At 40.9% G+C, this 23,203-nt stretch overlaps 1 protein-coding gene across 2 annotated transcripts in view; it reads left to right on the forward strand.

The window, feature by feature from the left end:
* Nucleotides 1-11,721: 11,721 nt before the first annotated feature.
* The window catches only part of RFX4 (regulatory factor X4), an 83,430-nt gene continuing 71,948 nt past the window's right edge, over nt 11,722-23,203 (forward strand). For both annotated transcript variants that reach the window (XM_066589534.1, XM_066589535.1), the window contains exon 1: nt 11,722-11,878. In XM_066589534.1, coding sequence (XP_066445631.1) covers nt 11,836-11,878 — 43 coding nt within the window. In that variant the 5' untranslated portion in view covers nt 11,722-11,835. The remainder of the gene's footprint in view (nt 11,879-23,203) is intronic.

Consider the following 23,203-nt stretch of genomic DNA (forward strand, 5'->3'; position numbering starts at 1 on the left):
GAGCTGCAAAGCTATGCAGCCAGCCCAACTAATGTGAGGACAGGACAGCTCTTCTTTAAATTATACAATTCTGGATGATGATAACCACCACTAGGTGGAGCTCACTGAAAACAGATTTCTTCTTGAGCTGAATGGAAGTGGTATGACTCTAGTTTCACTCAACTTCCCCAAGTGGTGGGTAGAAGTATCTAGAATCATATCATTTAAAGAGACATGAGATTTAATTTTTTTTTTTTTACCAAAAAAGGATTAAATTTCATTGTATTGCTTTTCTTTAGGGTTTATGTTCCAGGTTATGACTATATTCATTTACAATAAAACACAAAAAGAAACTAGTTACCCTAAACTGTTTGTCACTAATATCTCCACTGAGCTGCAGTTTTTATACCATTGAACTTCTGACCCTATAGGCCCTGGATAGGTCATCATTAGTTGTTGGACAGAGATCCATTGCTCAGGACCCCACATCCACCAGCTGATCGTCCGGCCCACTGCCACTGGAGCAGGCAGAACGCACGTCATCAGTAGTCAGAGGAAGCAAGGGGAGTGCCATGCTCTCCCCATACTTCCTGTTCCTGACAAACCATGACCTGAACAGGAAGTATAGGGGCAGCACAGCATTCCTATTAATTTTAATGGGAATGAAGCTGGTGCTCCCCCTACTTCCTCTGACCACTGATGACACGTCCTGTCAGACAGATGCATATCTGGAGTGTAATAAATCCTTGAACAACTATATCGAGATATTTTGTTTACTAGACAGGACTGAGAAGGAAGACCGGAAACCTACAAACATGTCTATGTACCTATGCTATGATTGTGGTAATTGGAGGGATTCTCACCAATACTACATTGCTGTAGAAAAAGAAAGTTCTAAACTAATCATATCCCTGTGACATAATATATTAGCTTAGCTAATCTATGCTGGCTATGACCAGGCATAATAGTGATGTAATATATAGGGATCCCTCTGACTGAGCAGTGTTGTTGATATCCCAGCAGTCTGCTTGACCTCTCGGAGAAGGAGGTGACAGTCCCAGTTATGGTACATTATTTGTGAAAGCCCAGGAGCAGATCTCAGCAGGGATGTGTAGACTCACAGTGTGCGCACAATCTGGTCTGGTTAAGCAGCATAATACACAGTGGGGCGATGCAACCTCTACAGTAACTGCAGCGACTCCCAGATGCACCACAGAAGAATAGGAGGCAGTTGAAGTTAAAGGGGCTGGAACACAAAACATTGGGGCTGATATGCTTTATATACACGGCTTTCATAATGTGCACCATATTTGGCTTCTAAAAGCCAGCCTTACATAACTGCTTCACTACCAGCTATTGTTCATTTTTTTATTTTCATTGTTTTCCTGCCCTATTGTAAATAATCATAATTAATTTTTTACATCTGCGTTTAAGGACTTACCTTTTTGCAGTAAGTGTTTTTGTGTTTTTCAATGGTATCATTTTATGTACTAAAGGGTTTTACAAATTTCTAAGTGGGGTGGGATGAAAAAAATGCAAATGTGCCAATTTTAGGAGTTTTGTTTGTAGTGCAGCAAAAGTGGCATAATAACTTTATTCTGCAAGTCAGCACGATTATGGTGCTACCAAAATTATTTTTTTTTAATTGTATTACTTTTAAAAACTAAAATACCTTTTTTTTTAATTACTTTGTCACCATTTTCTGACCACCGCAACGTTTTTATATTTCCATCAATGGGCTTGAGTGAAGGCTATTTTTTGTGGGACGACCCATAGTTTGTTTTGGTACTATTTTAGGTTACATAAGACTTTTCGATCGCTTTTTAATCTTAAATGTTTTCTTGGAAACAAGGTGACCAAAAAAACCCCATAAATCTGCCATGTTTTTGTTTAGTTTTTTTATGGCGTTCACCGTGCAGGATAAATAATGCGTTATTTTAATAGACTGGACTTATACAGATATAATGATGCCAACTAGGTTTAATTTTTTTTGTTTCTGTTAAAAATTGGAAAAGGGTTTTTTTTTTTAACTTTAAATTTTTTTAATTTTTGCAATAATGAAAAAAAAATTTATGACACTTATTTTAATTTTTTTTAGTCCCCTTAGGGGACTTGAACTAGCTATCGTGTGAACACTTATACAAAATACTGCAACAATATTACCGTATTTTGAATTTTCCCAAGCATTCTATTGAGCCCTTCCACAGGCATGGCTTATTAGACAGAAATACATGGCAACCCTTGTGGCCTTCACAAGGCCTCAGACTGCCATGACATCCGAATAGCACCCCGTAATCCCAATGCATGGGAGCTGTATGGAGACAGATGGAACCCAGTACCTCTGTCAGGTCATTTTAAATTAAAATTGACAGCGGCATCTAAATGGTTGATGGCTGCAATCGGAGTTATCCCCAATCATGGCGGGATGCAGCTGGGTATTAGCTGTGAAAGACAGCCCACACCTGCTTTATATGGAGTGGGTTAGACTCCTGGCCATTTCAATCGGCGTGTCTTTGATTGCCACTGCACAAATGAACAGGCCGTGCTGGTACAAAAAGTACAGTAAAATAGCCCAATGCGTCCATAAAACAGCATTGTCTATTCCACAAATTCGCAGAGCTCAGGCGCACGCAACTATGCATACTCTCTTGTGAAGGGGACCTATGACTGCTATATCTTTGTTCAATCCGGATCCGTTCAGACGGGGGTTTAGCGCTTCTGTCACATTTCCTTTACTTTGTTCCACTTCTGGAGCAGAGAAACAGAATCAAAAATGGAAATAAACGTTTCCGGTCTCTCCCCATTACTTTCAATGTTTCACTCAATTGTGACTGAAGCCCTAAACGCAGGTGTGACTGGACCCTCACAAGTCAAGGTGCTGGACACAATAGCCCCTCTTATGTTCTGCGCCGGAGAGACTCTGCGTGGAATAGCAGCCTGGCTCTGCCTTCATATGGGCCATTTTTTCACAAAGCCAGTTTTACTGTTAGACAGGTTTGATAAATGAGGCCCCAAATTCTTTGAGCTTTTCTTTCATCTGGTGCTAATTACATTCCTTCATTCATCATCATTTTATCATATTGAATGACTGGAATCTGGGGATTTGAATGGAATACCCTGTATATTGTGTTATAGACACGAGCTTTCTCTGCCATTTTGCTGGCCCCTCTAGACACAGGTCCTGAGGTTCACACTGTAGTACATAGATGGTAAGCGGGTTGGATTCCATGTGCGAATATCTGCAGCAGAAGACATGCGAATGATCACGGAAACTAATTGTGAATGCTTGCGTATGAGTGCGGTTTTCCAAATGGATGTATGCGTACAGACAGCGTATGATCAGTGCGGAAGAAAGATTGCAAGCAGGGAATGCCGTCAGAAAGTAGGCCAACCCCTCGGAAACCCCCTTCTATCGCTCAGCCGACATTCCCTGCTGATGTCGTGGTGAGAGCAGTTCTGAAAGCCTTCAGAACAGGATACTGCTCTCCAGGCTTGGCTGGTTTTATACTACTTTTTTTGAAAGTAGTATAAACCACTTGAAAAAAAAAATCACTTATTCTTGTGGAGGAAAAGGCCAGAAGAATAAGCGGAGGTTGCAGACAGCAGTCTGGATGGTGTGCTGCTCCCCAGACTCTGCCCTCCAATGTCTGTCCACAAATTTCTGCTTTCTTTATTCCGTTTGTACCTGGTCTTCTAGCAACTTACGCATTCATACGCAATGTTAATCAAAGGCATCCATAGAGCTCAATGGAGCCCAAACACGTGGAATCCGCGGGAAGATGGAGGAAGCTGCGATTTTTCTTCTGCTTGCCGAATTCCTACCCGCTAGTGTGAGCGAACTGACCAAAGTCCATGCTTTTCAATGCTCGTGTATTACCACATATCATCCGCGTGATTGTGGAATCCGCAATTCAAATCTGCTAGTGTGAGACCCACCTTATGAAGAGGAGTCTGGTGGGCGGAGCCCCGCACACAAAGAGGTCAAAGCGTGCTCATAGCTCCAGGCTGCAGGACAGCGCACAGAAATGGCCAACGTTACTAGAGCAGTGGGGGACCAAAATGAGAAGGATGGACAATGTTATGATGATTATAGAAACTTTACTGCCAAATGGAACCCCAGCACAACCCCTTTAATAAATCGTTAGCCAAAATGTATCATTTGGGAAAAGAGGTGTGGCTAAGGCCAGATTCACATGGGCATATTTGTGCAGAATTTGCTTGCGCAATACACAGAGAATAGAACCCATTGATTTCAATGGGTTCGTTCACATACACGTGTTTTTCAGTTGGGCAAAAAAAATGCAGCACACACTATTTTTCTGCGTATTTGCACACCAAAAGTCCCCATAGAAGTCCATGAAACCACTGCGTAACTGTGCTGGAAAAAGAACACAGTTGAAACTCAGACTAATTAGCCATTTCCATTAGTGCATATTTTTTTGCCACGCCCAATAACACATGGAAAATGTACTACAAAATATGCCGATGCCACCCGAAAAAGCAATGTTCGTTCCACCAAAACGCTACACTCATGCACGTGATGCCAGCGGGGTTCTATTTTTCTGCATTTCGTGCAGAATCCAAAAAACATGTAAAAAAAACCTAATTTTTTAAATAGAATATGAATTTTTAGGATTTTTTTTTTGGTGGTGGCATTTTCTTTACATCAGGAGGGGTACTGTATCTCCTTGTGTAGAGCGCCAAGTAGCTGTAAGGAGACTAAAGATGCATTCACACCACAAAGATGATCGCTTAAAAGATGGCTTTTGAGCAATCATTTTGCATAAACTACTACTTGGTACTAATGCCTATTAGTACCAATTGGTAGCGTGTGAGCCACTGGGAGCTGTATTCAGGGAACAGACCACCTGCTGTTCCCTGATTACATTCCCTTTGTTCCGTCATCGGGAATGACAGCTGAGACAAAGTAATCAGCTGTAATCAGCCCTCCCTTGGCGGAACACAGCATGCGGTCCTGCTTATCAAGTGTTCTGCTAAAATACGGTTTTCAAGCGAAACTGAAAACCGTTGTTCGGCCGAAAACTGAAAGATGGGCACATTTAGACACAACGATTATCACTCAAAAGACGGCTTTCGAGCGATAATTGTTGTGTCCAAATGGGCCTTTATAAGACATGCAATTAGGTGTGTAAATTAAAGATGTTACAATGCCTCTACAGCTTCACCTACTGGAGGGCAGCTTACCTATATACCAATGTCTGACTTTCTAAGAGACCTTGCGACATGACCAAGAATATAAGTTAAACTACAGTCTTCTCTAGAAGGAGAAGATAACCATTTATGCACATGGAGAAGATTGACGTTCATGACATTGCCGACTACTGTTGTCTGGCCATCACTTTTCACACCATGTACCTGGTGATGTAATGGCCAGGAGATGTCATCTTATCTGACTATGGAGATTATTAGCCAATGCGCATGGTGGACTTAATACATGAAGAGGCGCAGGCCTCGTCATGTATTTGTCGCATCCTGGCAGTTCCATGTGCCTTTTCAGAAAAAAACAAAAAAAGTTTAGTTCTGTGTTAGCCATTAGAGCAAGGTGTGATTGTTCTCAGTAAGAGAAACCAGGTAGTCTTGTAGATATGATACCTTTTAATGGCTAACAAAAATACATGATGTTATTGCGAGCTTTCCAACCTACTCAGGGTTCTGAGGAAGAACCCTGCGTAGGTTGGAAAGCTTGCTATAACATCATGTATTTTTGTTAGCCATTAAAAGGTATCATATCTACAAGGTGACTTAGTTTCTCTTACTGAGAACAATCGCACCTTCTCAGAAATGTCCAACCTGGCATACATTTCTGCTGTAATCTACACCAGTTGCTGGCATAAATTATTCATTGCAGGTATTGAAAACACAAGTGCATCTATCAGTTTCTGAATAAGTTCTACGCTTCAATCATTTATCCCATGACCCCTTTACCATTGGCGTTTCTTAGGGTGAATCCAAGATGTCTGCATGAAGATAACCGAAAGGCGCCACTATAGTGTCAAAAAGTTTTCCCTCATCCCCATCTAAGTGTTCTACAAAGTTTCCTACTTGTATCTTTTTCACTCAGAATATATTCCATGTGGCCCTGACTTTTGAATCACCCTGTATTACAGCCATTCCCTGGATCCCGTGACCACTATTATGTCATATGACAAAGTTGTTTCTTTGTCGCACTATAGTAAAGGCAAAGCTCTTTTCCATTCATTCACTGACTCAATGAAAAAAAAAAAAGACTGGTCATATACAGCCCGACCGTCTCTTCTTTATCTGCAGTAATTGGCTTAAAGGTTTTGACATCACCTACAGTAATGTGGAAGCAGAAAAAGGCTGAGCCCTTGCCCTGGTGAGTGACTGAGGTCAGCCTCCATGCTTGCACCTGTCAGCATTAATGAGATCTTAATGAGCCCCAGGCAGTGGCATCACTCTAACACCATGTCATTAGTAGGAAAGTGATAATGACAGGAGAAAGACCTAGAGACATTTCCTGTTGTACCTCTACCCATAGATGATGTAGCTACTGGGTCATTTAAACAATCCCTATCAGTTCAATTTAAAAAATTCTGTTTTTTCTTTCTTTCATTTTTCCTCCCTTGGATCCCTAGCAGTCGGAATTGGATATATGTACATTTCTTGTATGGCGGACTATGTTGATGGGTGAACTGTTATATTGATCATTACTACCAAGTTATGTAGACCATATGTGCTAAGCCTCAGGGTTAGCGATGAGCGAGCATACTCGATAAGGCAAACTACTCGAGTAGTGCCTTATTCGAGTGCCTAAAGATTCGACTGCCGGCGCGGGTGAGAGGTGAGTTGCGGTGGTGAGCAGGGGGGAGCGGGGGGGGAGAGAGGGAGAGAGAGATCTCCCCTCCGTACCTCCCCGCCGCTCCCTGCCCCCCTGCCGGCACCCAAGTTTTTAGAGACGAGCGGGCAGGTACTCGAATATGCTCGTTCATCTCTACTCAGGGTACATAATGACACCCACGGTCATAGGTACCATAGAAGCTAACCATGTACCGCCTAAAGGGCCCCTAAAGAGGGCCAAGCATACATTATTGTTTATTTTAACATCTGCTTTGAGCTTGGAATCATCTAAGGACAAACAAACATTAGATCCTCCGTTCCTCCTGAGCGGGGAGGAACGGAGGGGAGATCCCTCTCCCCCCCCATCCCCGCTCCCCCCTGCTGACTGCCGCAACTCACCTGTCACCCGCGCCGGCAGCCGAACCTTTTCTCTCGAGCAGGCAGGTACTTGCTAAGGACAATACTCGCTCGAGCAATTGCCCTTAGCGAGTATGCTCGCTCATCTCTATATGTAATATATATGCTATACCTTGCATTGTAAACTTCAAAAATAAAACTTGTCTAAACCAAACTAAGGTTATCCCGCTTTTAATTGGCTAAACACTCTCAACAGACTTGTGGTAGAATGTCTATCTGTAAGTGGACAACCAGGCAGTTCTAGGTCGAAAGGACAGTGTGCCGAAATCCTAGAATATCCACCAACTCTATCCATGGTCCCCACACTACCCCGTACCTTTCCAATGTATCTGACCATGTATTCTTTCATACAGCACTATCTGTGAGATCCTATTCAGCACGTCCTGAAAGGACAAGTGTGGTTGTTTCCATCTGGCTGCAATATGGATTCTAGCCGCTATACAAATATTTTGAATCAATATATGCGCCTGGTATTTAACTTTTGGTGGGTGGTCTCCTAGGAGAAACACCGTTAGAGATTTTTGGAATGGGCCTATGAAAAGTCTATAGAGTAGCCTATGCACCTGAGACCAGAGCTGGGACGGCTCTGGACAGGTCCACCAAATATGTAGTTGAGTTCCCATCTCTGTATACTCCCTAAAACAAAAGGGCGAAGAGGATGGGTAGAATTTGTTTAAACTGACAGGTACCAAGTATGTACAGTGTAAGATTTTTATGGATCTTTCCATCAAGGTAACCAGGTGGCTGCCTTTCAGTGGAAACAGATTCTGTATTGATAGATGTACATTGTGATTTAATTTGTGACCATGAGGCCTTAGTCAGACGGGCGTTTTTTCGCGCGATTTGCGAATCGCATGACAGATGCGCATCCGCAAATCGCGTGACCGGTGCCCGAAAATTGCCCGAAAATCTGCTCCTAGCCGCGTTTCATTAGAAACGGGCCGGAGCTGTCCAGCGCATTGCATTCAATGGAGCAATACAGCCCGCTCCATTGAAAGCAATGCGCTGCGGGCGAGTGTGGGATGAATTGTCGGGAAGGGCTTAAATATATAAGCCCTTCCCTGCAATTCATCCAGAAAAGTGTTAAAATAAAGAATATATATATACTTACCTGAGCCAATCAGGGGGCAGGTCTGACTCACACCCCCTTCACACCCACTGCAGTATGGCCGCACGGAACTCCGGCTGCCGGGAGCAGGTGAGTATGTATATATTTTTTATTTTAACACTTTTCTGGATGAATTGCAGGGAAGGGCTTATATATTTAAGCCCTTCCCGACAATTCATCCTGCGCTCGCCGGCAGCCCATTGCTTTCAATGGAGGCGGCTGTATTGCCGGCTCCATTGAATTCAATGGGCAAACATCGTTCTTCTCTGCCACAGCTGTTACAGCTGTGGCAGAGAAGAATAATTTGTCTGCTATAGGTTCTCAATGGGGTCGGCGCTGCTGCCGCCGGCCCCATTGAGCGCATATAGAGAAGAGAACAGGAATCGCAGATCGCAGATAGGTGCGATCTGCGATTTCTGTTCTATAATTTATCGGACGAGCGCATAAAAAGCGCTCATGTGTCCGATACCATTGCAAAGCAATGGTTTTATAAAATCGCCGGACGCATGCACATGCGCAAATCGCGGCAAAAAACGCCCGTCTGACTAAGGCCTTAGACTGTATTTATGACACTTGATTGCAATTTTCTGTGACAGCCAGACTGCTGTAGAATTGGTTGGAGACCACTGTAGTCAGTTGGCTGTCTGGATAAGGAGGCAAAAGCAAAACTATAGGGGATTCAATGATTTCGAGTCGCCTTTAACCCTGATATTTGAGGTAGCCCGTGGCACCTCTTCACCCCGTTTCGCATGAGAGCCCAGGATCATCAAGTTATGCCTCCGGAAGGAGATAAAATGGCAACTCTCATTCAAGTTTCAGCATGTCTTTAACATGTAGGGTGACATCAAAATGACTGATCCAGACTATATCTCAATACCAGTGTCCTATATTGAAATAATCTCTAAATCTTGTGGGACAGCTGCTAAGATGTTGATGCCTTCAGCGTGTGGCTGTCCTGGACCTGGTCATCTAACAACGCTTCTAGTGTCTCACAAATGCTTACAACCCGCAGTATGGCGCTATATGTGTCTTACAAAGCCTACGGAAAGTGTTTTTGAAACCTGCATCCAACACAACCCAATTAGAAAACCAAGCAAATTTTCTCTTACTCCCACAATGATAGCACCAGCCCTGGACTGCACTGTGGACTCCATGCATGTATCGTAGCAGGAGGCCACTTTGACTATACTTTCACATAGGCAGTACTACCAATACTTGCGCTTCCTTATTTCAGTTAGAGTGACACAGGATTTCTGCTTCTCAGATACTACTTGTCTACCTTGCAATTGTATTTTTCTTTCCATTAACACAAAGTCAAAATCGATGTTTCGGGGCCCCGTACCATCATGTATCGCATCCATCCCTTCCTATTCAAGTACGTTATTGTTATTTCAATATAGGACACCAGTATTGAGATATAGCGCTGGATTAGTCTTCTGGGCGTCACCCTGTATTTGCATCTTGGATAAACCATCATGCACTCGGCAATTTCATATTATGAGCCTATGGTACTTCCACTGCCTCTAGAGGAGATTACCGCCGTAATAAGGAAAGGGATGAACAGAAAAAGTTTTCAGACATGGAATCTGTAGCAAACGTCCGTCTGTGCGCCTTGTAGAAAAGGTATAGTATAGGCTCCAGAGATGAGCGAGCATACTTGCTAAGGGCAATTGCTCGATCGAGCATTGCCCTTAGCGAGTACCTGCCCGCTCGGGAGCAAAGATTCGGCTGCCGGCGGCGGGCGTGGAGCGGCGGGGGAGAGCGGGGAGGAACGGAGGGGAGATCTCTCTCTCCCCCCCGCTCCCCCCTGCTCATGGCCGCAACTCACCTGTCACCCGCGCCGACAGCCGAACCTTTTCTTCCGAGTGGGGAGATACTCACTAAGACAATGCTTGATCGAGTATTTGTCCTTAGCGAGTATGCTCGCTCATCTCTAATAGGCTCCAAGACAATCTATGGGCACCACATTCACGACTAGAGATGAGCGAGTATACTCGCTAAGGCAAACTACTGGAGTGAGTAGTGCCTTATTCGAGTACCTGCCCGCTCGTCTCTAAAGATTCGGCTGCCAGCGTGGGTGAGAGGTGAGTTGCGGGAGTGAGCAAGGGGGAGCTGGGGGGGGGGGGGGGGGAGAGAGTGAGAGAGAGAGATCTCCCCTCCGTTCCTCCCCGCTCTCCCCGCCCCCCGCCGGCAGCCGAATCTTTAGAGACGAGCGGGCAGGTACTCAAATAAGTGAGTATGCTCGCTCATCTCTATTCACGACCCATTTAATCCACACCCCAAATACAACCAGTTGCATGAAACGTTCCATAGCAGAAGTTGCCAAGTAATGCAAATAAAAATGATAAATATTCAAATCTAAACTTTTTTAGTTCTTTTCCAGCGCTAATAATTGGCAGCACCAACTATCTACATTGTGGAACTGGTGAAGAACCTTATTATTAGTAGTCGTATTAATAGCAACTAGTAAATTGTATTTGGAAATCTCTGGTAAGGGAAAGTGATTTAGTAAGAGCTGCCTTGTTTCCTGTGTAACACTGGTATAGTTTGCTGTTTGCGGAGGAGGGAGCAGTGCCTGTATACATGGTGAAAGCAATTCATCTGTAATCTCTTTTCTCTTTCCCTGTTGGAGTTCTATTCATATTCTAATCACAGATTTTCCTTCCTTAAAAAAAACAGCCACTTTATCATCGCCCCAAAGCCCTGGCTTTTCACTTTTAACATCTAATTCCAACTCCTAAAACTCTGCTGCTACCTTTAAAATTTGCCAAAACTAGATTATCACCTGCCACAGAGACCCGAGAGAACGAGGACTCGAAATCTAAACGTTGCAAAAGTTTATAAAGATGCAACTTTTTGCTTCTAAGTTTTGTTTCTAGTTGTTGTCTTATTTAGCCCTTCGCTCCGTAGCCTTAGCATTAGCCCCGTCACTCGGAATTTATGACCCAAGACGTGCAGATATTCAGCAACATGTGTGAATTATTACATTTAAACCTCAATTATGCCTTATTAGTTGCAGCAAGTAAGCGGCGATACAGTTTTTTTTTTTTCCCGCATCGCACAATTGAGTGTTGATCTGTGTAGAGCAAACATCAGTTTATGTAAGGAAGCGAGGACAAGCCTGTGGAAGTATAAGTAATAAAAAAAAGAGGTTTTATAATAGAAAGGGGGGTTGAAGTGCTGGGATTGCGTAGATTTAAGCCCCCCTTTTTAGAGGAAAGTCTTTATTATTCAAAACAGCACCACAATGGGCTTCACAGAGAGCCTTGCCACATCCCCATCTGACTACCAGCCATTCATCAGGCAGCCTGGCCTATCAATGACATGTCTCCCATCAGGGCTCTTATAAAATGATGCTTTTTCCCATGCAACATCAGCAAACATTGTGACTGGTCTGTCTCTGCCCTGCTGGATTTACCAAGTGTCCATTTGCACTCCTTGCTCCCTTCACTGAGATAGGGGGTCTCACATCCCCTAGGATTTTGGTCTTCTGTTCTGCCCATGGGAAGATCATGCATTGTGGGTTATTGGAGGAACCAGACATGGATTCCACAGGTTAGTTCAAGTTTTGGCTTAAGCATCTAGATTAATTAACCAGTTCAGTTCTGGGGCTCCCTCCACCCTCTGACTTTTCCTTGGGGAACTTTTTTAATATTGTTTTTGAATTCTAGAAAACGCTAGGGGGCATGTACGAAAAGCAAACACTACATAATCTTACCAGGGGCTTCACAGGGTTATAGTAGATTTATTTTTAAAAAGTATATCATTGATTTAAAAGTTTTTATGTAGTCATTATAGTTGTCACTTATCAGGACATTGACAGACAAACATTGGTGGATAATCCTTAGTACGCTGTGAAATCATTTCTAAACCAATGCCCAAAAACATTTTAGAACCTTGTATATAAGTATTTGCAATTTTTTTTTTTTGCCTAGTAGTACTTCTGCAACTCTTTTCTTTTAATACACCTGTTGCCTACTACGTTTGATGCGAATAGAAACATATGTACTAAACGTAAAAAAGCTAAATAAAAAAAAAAAATAAAAAAAAAATATATATATATATATATATATACTGCATAAAATACAACAATGCTATTTCTAATATTATATGAAATCTATAATAATATATGTAAATTAGGTTGTGGCTAATATATGGACTGCTACTCCCCTAAGTTATACTCGTACTACTAGTTTTATAACAACAACGTATTAAATTTTCTAAGAACTTTGCTATTTTCCAAATTTGACACTTTTTGCTACTTTTGAAGAAATTAATCCCACCCATACGTATAATGACCCACTAAAAATCCCACACACTTTTGGACATGAATTCCATTCAGCACCCCACACCTATATTCTATAAGGTTAGTAAGTAAGCCTAATTAAATATCGCAAACATTTTGGCGCTTCTGATGATGTTTTTGCTTGTAGGGCTGACTCCATTTTTATTCCAGTTTATTACTTCTAAGAAATCTTAAAAGCCAAAATAGAGAATCTTCTAGCATAGCTGTGAAATTAAAGAAGAGTTTAAGTTTTTTTTCTTGGGGTTAGGTAATCATTTAAACACATTCAGAACTTTTTGAACATGTACCTACATGTAGTATATTTCTATATAACAAGCCTGATGACTTCATTTCATGTATGACCCTACTATGTAAAAATAATACAAAAATGTCTTATTAGAATCATCAGTTGGACCTAAACTCGAAATTAAAAATGGGGAAAAAAAATCTTCACCGGTCAAATTTTCAAAAAATGTTTGTTTTGTTCCTTAATAATTGCATATTTTAGTACCGTCTATCCAGATAATCTTCACATTTTTATACGAACATTATTTTTGGCTAGCACGTTTGGCCACTGTCATAAAGCACTTGCATAAACTGGAAGCAACAAGTGTTAGGTGAACTCATTCTCCGTCCTTAATGGGGCACAGTAGGAGTCCATCAGTATAATCTGTTTAATGACTTTCTTTAGATCACTATATTTCATTGTATGGCTCATCCTTTTCCCGTCTGATCTAATTATTCAGTAGAATGTTAATACCACAGCTGCAGTCAGTGACTTCACTCCTTACAAAAAGTTTCACACAAAGTCATTCTACCAATGGGTAGGCCATCAGAGAATGTATTTAACAGTTATTGAAAATTAAAATGTTGTACGCATTCAGAGAATAGAAGATAATTAGAAATAAAAAAATAGAATAAAATAAAATTATAAACAAACATATAATTAAAAAAAAAAAAAAATATATATATATATATATATATATATATTTATTATATATCTTTTTTCTTTTTGTCACTTTTAAGTCCCGGCTGAATTTGAATACAGATAATTATTAATTAATTTTATTTTTTAAATTAAAAATATTCCTCTATCACACTTTGAAGGATTTTATATTGACGTTTTTTTTTAGGATTTGGGATAAAAAAAATTGTAAAAAAAAAAAAATATACAGAAAATAAATAAAAATAGACTCCGATGAGTAATATGGCATCATGTTTATACTTAATAATGGATGTTGGTAAGGAGACATTTCTGAGAAGTTACTTTTAGAAGCAGTGGGTAAAGTTTGCCGGGGCCCGTTACTATGGCAATTGTCCTTTGGCTTGTTGTCATGGACACCACTGTGAAGGAAAGAGATTCGCGACAGCAAAATATTATGAGTTAGCAGTTCTGTGCGGAGGAACACCAGGCGAGCCGCTTCTTTGAGAAATCAAAAAACAACAAAAGGGATTCAGTGTTGAGGCAGTGGGATTCAATTGAGCATGCGTGTCATCACATAATGCGGGATTCCTGCGGACTCTAAATAAAACACAAGAGTCTGTATAATACGCTATGAACACAAATCACCCGCTAGTAGGCTTCAGTCATCCCAGCAATCTCTGGGACCATCTTCTTGCATCGCACTCATGGCTAGCTGGAGGTTTTTCTGTTTCTGAAGGAACATTCTCCATCAGATTGCTCTCCACCTCCAACTTAAATAGAACAAGTCAGTTTACCAACCGGTTCGCTCTTCGAAAAACTCAACATCTGGTATTCATACTGACACAGAGCTAATTTTATGATCATGGAAGGTAATGATCTAGCAGTAAATTAGAAGCCTTTGCACATTAAATGGATCACACAACATGTTTAAAGGGGTTGTCCCGCGCCGAAACGGGTTTTTTTTTTTTTCAACCCCCCCCCCGTTCGGCGCGAGACAACCCCGATGCAGGGAGGTAAAGAAAGCTCACCGGAGCGCTTACCTGAATCCCCGCGCTCCGGTGACTTCTCTACTCACCGCTGAAGATGGCCTCTTCCTCCGTGGACCGCAGCTCTTCTGTGCGGTCCACTGCCGATTCCAGCCTCCTGATTGGCTGGAATCGGCACGTGACGGGGCGGAGCTACACGGAGCTACACGGAGCCCCATAGAAGACTGCAGAAGACCCGGACTGCGCAAGCGCGGCTAATTTGGCCATCGGAGGGCGAAAATTAGTCGGCACCATGGAGACGAGGACGCCAGCAACGGAACAGGTAAGTATAAAACTTTTTATAACTTCTGCATGGCTCATAATTAATGCACAATGTACATTACAAAGTGCATTATTATGGCCATGCAGAAGTGTACAGACCCACTTGCTGCCTCGGGACAACCCCTTTAATTACTTGTGGCTAGAAAAAGGAGGAGTCATGTAACATCTATCTATATCAAATCTATCTATCTATCTCATATCTATCTATATCAAATAAATCTATCCTATCTATCTATCTATCTATCCCATATCTATCTATCTATCTATCTCATATCTATCTATCTACCTCTCATATCTATCTATCTATATCAAATCTATCTACCTATCTCATATCTATCTATCTATATATCTGTATCAAATAAATCTATCTATCTATCTCATATCTATCTATCTATATCAAATAAATCTATCCTATCTATCTCATATCTATCTATCTACCTCTCATATCTATCTATCTCCTATCTATCTATCTATCTATCTATCTATCTATCTATCTATCTCCTATCTATCTATCTATCTCATATCTATTTATCTATCTATCCCATATCTATCTATATCAAATAAATCTATCCTATCTATCTATCTCATATCTATCTATCTACCTCTCATATCTATCTATCTATCTATCTCCTATCTATCTACCTCTCATATCTATCTATCTATCTATCTATCTATCTATCTATCTATCTATCTCCTATCTATCTATCTATCTATCTATCTATCTATCTATCTATCTCATATCTATTTATCTATCTATCCCATATCTATCTATATCAAATAAATCTATCCTATCTATCTATCTCATATCTATCTATCTACCTCTCATATCTATCTATCTATCTATCTATCTATCTATCTATCTCATATCTATTTATCTATCTATCCCATATCTATCTATATCAAATAAATCTATCCTATCTATCTATCTATCTATCTATCTATCTCATATCTATCTATCTATCTATCTATCTATCTATCTATCTATCTATCTATCTATCTATCTATCTATCTATCTATCTCATATCTATCTATCTATCTATCTAGCCATCTCCTATCTATCTATCCCATATCTATCTATCTATCTCATATCTATCTATCTATCTATCTCCTATCTATCTATCTATCTATCCATCTCCTATCTATCTATCCCATATCTATCTATCTATCTATCTCATATCTATATCAAATAAATCTATCCTATTTATCTATCTATCTATCTCATATCTATCTATCTATCTATCTATCTATCTATCTATCTAATATCTTGTATCTATCTATATCTATCTCATTATCTATCTATCTATCTCATATATATCTATCTATATCTATCTCATATCTATATATCTATCTATATATCTATCTATATCTATCTCATATCTATATATCTATCTATCATTTTAATATTTATGTCTTTACTCAAAAAACTTTCTTCCTATATATCTAATATACACTTCTATATTCCACAGTCTTTACTATAGCATTGGTGATGCCGTTCTGTAACCTATCTCTTCACCAGAATTTATGTCATAACTAAGCAATACCTCACCTGTAAATTGCAAATTTATAGCTGTCATATTACTTCCATATATACTGAATGCTTATCATGGAAGAGAAGTATACTTAGTTATTTGCTGCTGGAACCTAACTTTGTGAATTGTTCTCTCCTAATATCTATGGAAGTTCTTATTCTCCGCTTACTAAAAGTTTAACTAAAAGTAAAGCTGACTCCTGGTGTAGTTTGATCGACTTCTAAAATCTAGAACAATTCGTAATATTCTGATTTTATAGTGATGGCATTTACAAATACATTTTTAAGTATATGTTCACCAAAAAAATTAAAAAACAATAATCCCCAGTTTATGATTGGACATAAGATATTGACATTAAAATGGTGGAGCCCTTTAAAAAGAAAAATAGTCCCGTACTATGGGCACTAAAGTAGATTCTGGCTTCATAAACTATAGGCCACTTCTACATCCTCTACTATCTACATTAAGGGGAGCTCAATGTTTTTCTGGAATTTTTCAACGTTCCATATTACTTGTGCATTAGATGGTATTATGGAAAAATTAAAATCATTTAGAAAGAAAGTGAAACAAAAGCCTACATACTTGTAAATATTTTTTTTTCTCAAGATCTAGTTGTAGAAGCTTTCATGGACTTTCACATATTCCCCTGGCTATGACGACTAATGTTGGCGATGTATGCCCTAAGTGAGTGGTCTCTAACCTGTGGCTCTTCAGCTGTTGCAAAACTATAATTCCCAACAACTATATACATAATACTACTATACAACTACAAGTGTGGTTGTCAAGGGCACGTTAAGAGTTGTAGTTTTGCAATTGTACAATGTTCAGTTGAGACTCAGGCTGTGATAATTTTCTCTTTCTTGCACTCGGAGCTTAAAGGAGTTTTGCCAATCATTGGAAGTAGAGATATAGAACTACTGTGGGATATGCCATCACCTCCTAATAGTTTGGGGCTAGACTGACAATATCCCCACCATTCACTTGGATGGGCTATGTTGGGTGAATGGTAGCCTCACTGTATAGGTTCCAAGATAGGGGAATCTTGCTCCCTTTGTTTTTGAGTTTGATGGGAGACCACACGTCAGACCTCTCCACGATCCGAGGGTTCATGAAATCGAAAGAACATAACCATTCCTTTCTCCTACCTCTGACCTCTTTTAATAGTTGAGGTGGACCACTTTTGGCTCATGCGCCCCATAACTGGTGCTACATCTGCTACACTGGCAGTTATGGCCAGGTTCCCAATCCCCTTCATAGGCCTGAAAGATTCTGATCCTTCTGCAAATGACTATGGCCTTGGGGATTTAGATCTTACATCACTCCTACAGTCAACATAAGTTACTTGCAGCAGTACAACTACAGGCATGCGTGTGTGTACACTGGTGCAAATGCCCAATACCTTAAAGCCGGGGGCGTAGCTAGATGGGGTATGTCATCCTAATGGTAGGTGGCCCAGTAGCAGTAGTGTGGCATATCCCTATGGTAGATTGGACACTGGTATAGATATTATTTTGCACTGGCGCTAAATAGCTTTAAACTACAGTTATATTTGTATGTACATTAATTTACCAAACTAGGGTAGAAATTAGTGTGGGTTATAGATAACCCAATAATAAAAAGTTATTGACAAAAGGATTCTCCACCTTGGACAATAAGTTTTTGTTAGAAGGTTCCCCAGCAATATAGGGAAACCTGACAGTAAGTGTTCAGTTCCTCTACAGCTCCACCGCAGGGGAAATGAAGCATTACATAGTGAAATCAGTGGGCCGTCGATGAAACGCATTGACATGTTAGGTCCTCCCGGATGAGAGATGGTCTTTTAAAGTCTTTTTCTGTTTGTGTCTCGATGTATTTTCAAAGTCTTCCTTTAAAAATTGGAATTCAACTTGTATGACTCCACTTTATTGTCTGCATAGACTACTTCCAAGACAACTTAGGTCTCTTTCCCAGTCTTATATATCTTTTTAGTCCTATTTCTTGTGTTCATTTCATGCTTCTTGCTGCCTGAATCTGTAAGAGGATCAGTTCTGTCTGTGGCTCAATGACTTTTTTGTGGGGCAAACCTGAAGACGATGCAATGAAGAGGCAGACATGTAGTCAGAACTTTTAATTATAATGTATTTTCTATGCGTATGATGCGTGCATTCTTTACCTGCGTAGTTCACATTGCTCAGACCCCATTGACTTGCATTGGGGTATTCGAACATGCGTTTTTTCCGCGTGTGAAAAGAACCCCAGCATTTCCTATTTCGATTTGTATTATGGACCAAAATCGCCCATGCAAGTCTGTGGGAGCGATAAAAATACGTAGTGAATATGCATGTTAAATGTATATTCACATTTATGCAAGAAGGCAGGAAAAATTCTGTGGGGCTTCTTGCACCCAAAAAAGCATCTAGGACTAAAATACGCAGCAAATGTGAGCAATTTCGGTCCATGAATACGATGTATATTTCACGGACCGAAACGGCTGTGAATGAGCCCAAACGGCACAAGGCTACTGCACAAAGGACAAGGCTTGGTAGTTACAGGTGCAATTAGGTATAGAGCTTGGGGGTACTAATGGCAATAAAACAGTCTGTCAAAGTGGGCACTCAGCCTATTGGTTACAGTCTCTCTTATAGAGCTTGGTGGTTATAGTCTCTGTTAAACTTGCAGGGCAACTCACATTAACTGCACTTGATGGAGCACCTTGGGCCGGTGCTCCTATGATCTCCAAACAGAGACAGCAGTAGACTTTGCTGAGCATACAGTACAGTCTCTTTCTTAACATAGTGAACCCACGCCACTGCAATATTTCAGCAACACTTCTTGTTAAGGGACTTCTTCAGGTCCGTCAGTCCAAGGCAAGTTTACAGCAGTGCAGGTCAAGATAACAGGGTGGCAGGTTACCATCCGACAGGAGCAACAACTGTAGTGTGGTTAACTGTCCGAACCCAACTTTACTCTCACAGACCAGGTCAGTTGATGCTTAAGACTCCAGTTAGTCTCATGTAGCCATTATAGCCAAACCTGTCTACTTCTATGAATATCGCAACTCCAAGAGGTGCAATAAGCTGCCCCATATATAGCCTCTCACCCAACAAATGTAACTATTCTGCACCATGCTTCTACATCCACACCTGTGACCAGAGAACAACGCAACCATGGCGGCCACCTACCTAAAAACATGCACAATTAGCATAATCAATAGTAAACTGTTAAAGTTGCAGGGGGCCTTAGCGTCTTGGAACTGACGGCACGTTATGAAATGTGTGGTAGAGCAGCTCTGAGGGCACCCTCATTGGCCGTCTCGTAGCAATGCAGCTATGGGGGTATGCCAAGAAGCCTGGCGAGGGAAGTTTACATTTAGACTACATAGTGACAAACAGCTTTTAAGTGACACTTTGCATTATGTTGTGTCCATAGAGATGCGTGTTATACAAGATGCCTCAGGCCATTGCTACTCACTGCCATGTATATACATTTGGGACTGATTGCTTATGGCTTTTTAGAACTATTTTAATTGGCAGAGTCACATCATCTTGACGTAACCGTTCTCTTCTCTGTGACACTGTGCTGGTTGTGTACTGAGTAGAGATGAACGAGTATACTTGTTAAAGGCAATTGCTCGAGTGAGCATTGCCTTTAGCGAGTACCTGCCCGCTCGAGACTGAAGGTTCAGGTGCCGGCGCGGGGGAGCGGTGAGTAGCGGCTGTCAGCAGGAGGGAGCGCGGGGGGGGGGGGGAGGTAGAGAGAGATCTCCCCTCCATTCCTCCCCGCTCTTCCCCGCAGCTCCCTGCCCGCCGCCGGCACCCGAACCTTCAGTCTCGAGCGGGCAGGTACTCACTAAAGGCAATGCTCGCTCAAGCAATTGCCCTTAGTGAGTATGCTCGCTCATCTCTAGTACTGAGCATTCATTATAATATGGTTATTGACGTTTCACTGGACATCTTGTACTTCTTCAGCAAACTAAAGGAAGACAAGTTATAGTTACGCGATTACTTTAAAAGGGTTGTTAATCCAGGGATTTACTCTGATTGCTGAATTTGGAGTCAGGAAGGAAATTTTTTTCCCTGAGATGAAGAAAATTGGCTTATAGCTCATTGGGGTTTTGGTCTTCTGAATCAACATTGGAGGGTAACAGGTTGAACTGGATGGACATATGTCTTTTTTAGCCTTACAAACTATTTTACTATGTTACTATGTATGTTTCTATGTATAGTTTGCATTTACATAAACATATTAGGTGTAATTTTAGGCTATGCGGGATCCATATATTTCATCCCCAAAACGGTAGCGGTTGGGTGAAAATACAGCAATACTACCAGCGATTCCCTTTTTTTCCCCAAAATGTGATAGTTCCTAGCAAGAAAAACCAGGCAGTCTTGTAGATATGATACCTTTTAATGGCTAACAAAAATACATGATGCTATAGCGAGCTTTCGAACCTCTCATGATTCTTCCTCAGGCATAACATACATAGTGGTATTGTCAATGTCTAGCACCAATATACAAGGGGGGCTAAATATTTAAAAATGGGTTTTCTGTATCTGAGGTCTGCAAATAATTTAGGCGCCTTAGTCTGATTAGTATAGGGGAGTCTAAATATATTTATGGGGTCTGATTTTAAAGGCATTGTGCCAGTTTTTTAAGATTGATGGCCTGTTCTTAGGATAGAGCATCAATATTTCATCAGTCAGGATCTGACTCTTGGGAACTATGCCAATTAGCTGATTGAAAGTTACTAGAGTTATGGCTTCTGAATAGCAGCAACTCGCCAGACGAATGTAAACATTGAAGAGAACACAGCGCTAGTACAGCGCCACCGCCCCTTCAATCAGCTAATCGGCAGAGTTCAGAGAGTCAGACCACCACCCATCCTGACGATAGGTCATCAATTTTTAAAACTTGGATAATCTCTTTAATATAGCGGTCGGAATATATCTAGCCATGCCCTTTCATATAAACCATGCCCTGTCAAAAATCCATTCCCATTTTGCCCCAACCCACTGCTCAGATTACACCAAGGGACTAGATTATGTATGGAAATTCATTTTGCAGCTCTATGCAGCACAATTTAGGTATGGGTACGCGGGGGAAATGGAGGTCCGAGCTACACTTTTGCACTCGGGCCCCTGAGCCTTTAGGTACACCCCTATGCTGGCCTATTCACTTCAATAGGAATCAGCCTGCAGTACCAACTCAGGCCACTGAACAATGTACAGAGTTGTCTGCATCCTGCATCAAAACAGCAGAAGAAGTAGGACAAGAAACGATAATACTTGAATCCAGCACTAAGGTCCAATAAAGAATAGATTTTTATTTAATCCAGTATTGAAAACATATTTGCTGGCATTACCAACTAGGGGATAAGATAGAAGTTACATGCTTCAAATGAAAAAACGTTCTTAGTTACAAGAGTACAGTTTGTACACAACAGCAATATTTATAGTTTTAGGTTTTATGACATTGAAAAAGTACATAAACCAATTCAAGGAGGAAATTGGCATAAATTGGTTCTCAGACAGGAGGCTCTCTGTATTTTAAATCTGAATGTGGGATTTTCCTCAGTATGAATTAGAAACATGACCCTATGTATTTATATTATGATTTAATTTAGCCATCTATAGAGTCCTCCCTCTAATTCTGATTAGATGACATAGGTCATGTGATCACAATATGGTGGGTAGTTGGTTTAGGTTATACATATTCCTTCTTTTATATTGCACATTGCCTTGGTTAAGAGCATAGGTTCTTCCTTATGTCCCAGTTGGTAGTGCCAAAAATATGTATTTATTAATGGATTTTAATAAATTCTGTGTTTATTGGATTGTGGTGCTGGATTCAAGTATTATCATTAGATGTCTCCACGTAGTGTGCACTAGAAGTCTCCGAGCACCCACCCTATGCCAATGGTGAACTCTCAGAAGCACTAAGGCAACTTATTAAGCTCAAGCTGATTTCTGTCATTATGTTTTTAAGACGTTGGACAACCCCTTTAAGGACAGTCTTTATATTTTCAGCACTGTTCAAAACAACAACATATCGGTCTTTTCCAGCAGGAGAGGCACAGTACTGATGAGAGAGTCTCAGCGCGATGTCTCTGTTCAACTTTCCAATACAATCCAACTGATTTGGCTCCTCAACTGTTGCAGACCGGCTTCCTGGTCATAGTCTTGTTCCCAACCCACTCTGCTGCATCACTCTTCTAAATGGAAGGTGCACATAGCAAGAATGTTCGCCCGACAATGGCTCCAGCGCTAGCTGCGTTACTGTGTCACACATTTCTCAGAAGCTTCCACACTCACTCTTTGACTGTCTCTGACTACCACTCCAACACCCTCCGCTTTGGTGGGAAAAACTACTCTTAAGTATAGCTTCACTAAAATACAGACAAGTATACACTAAACGAAATATAGCATATCATATACTAAGAACACCAGTCTCTTATTCCATGAGGGGCTCTTCTACTCTTTATACCCTTGTAAAGGGCTCTCCAAGATTGACATCTCTGAGAGCTTCCTGAGAACTAAATGTACAGTCAACCAGGAAGGAATTCTGGTTCTTGCTAGGCAACTTGAACCATTATGCCCTATAAAGTAACACAGTAACATAGTTTATAAGGCCGAATGAAGACCATGTCCATCTAGTTCAGCCTATTTATCCTCCTGTGTTGTTGATCCAGAGGAAGGCAAAAAACAAAAACAAAAGCAGAAGCCAATTAGCCCTTTTGGGAAAAAAATTCCTTCCCGACTCCCTAATGGCAATCAGACTAATCCCTGGATCAACCCCTAATAGTTCCTACCTGCCTGTAAACTCGGATTAATAATTAACCTGCAAAAGAATCACTAT

The sequence above is a fragment of the Eleutherodactylus coqui genome, chromosome 2 (assembly GCF_035609145.1).
Source record: "Eleutherodactylus coqui strain aEleCoq1 chromosome 2, aEleCoq1.hap1, whole genome shotgun sequence".
Lineage (NCBI taxonomy): Eukaryota > Metazoa > Chordata > Amphibia > Anura > Eleutherodactylidae > Eleutherodactylus > Eleutherodactylus coqui.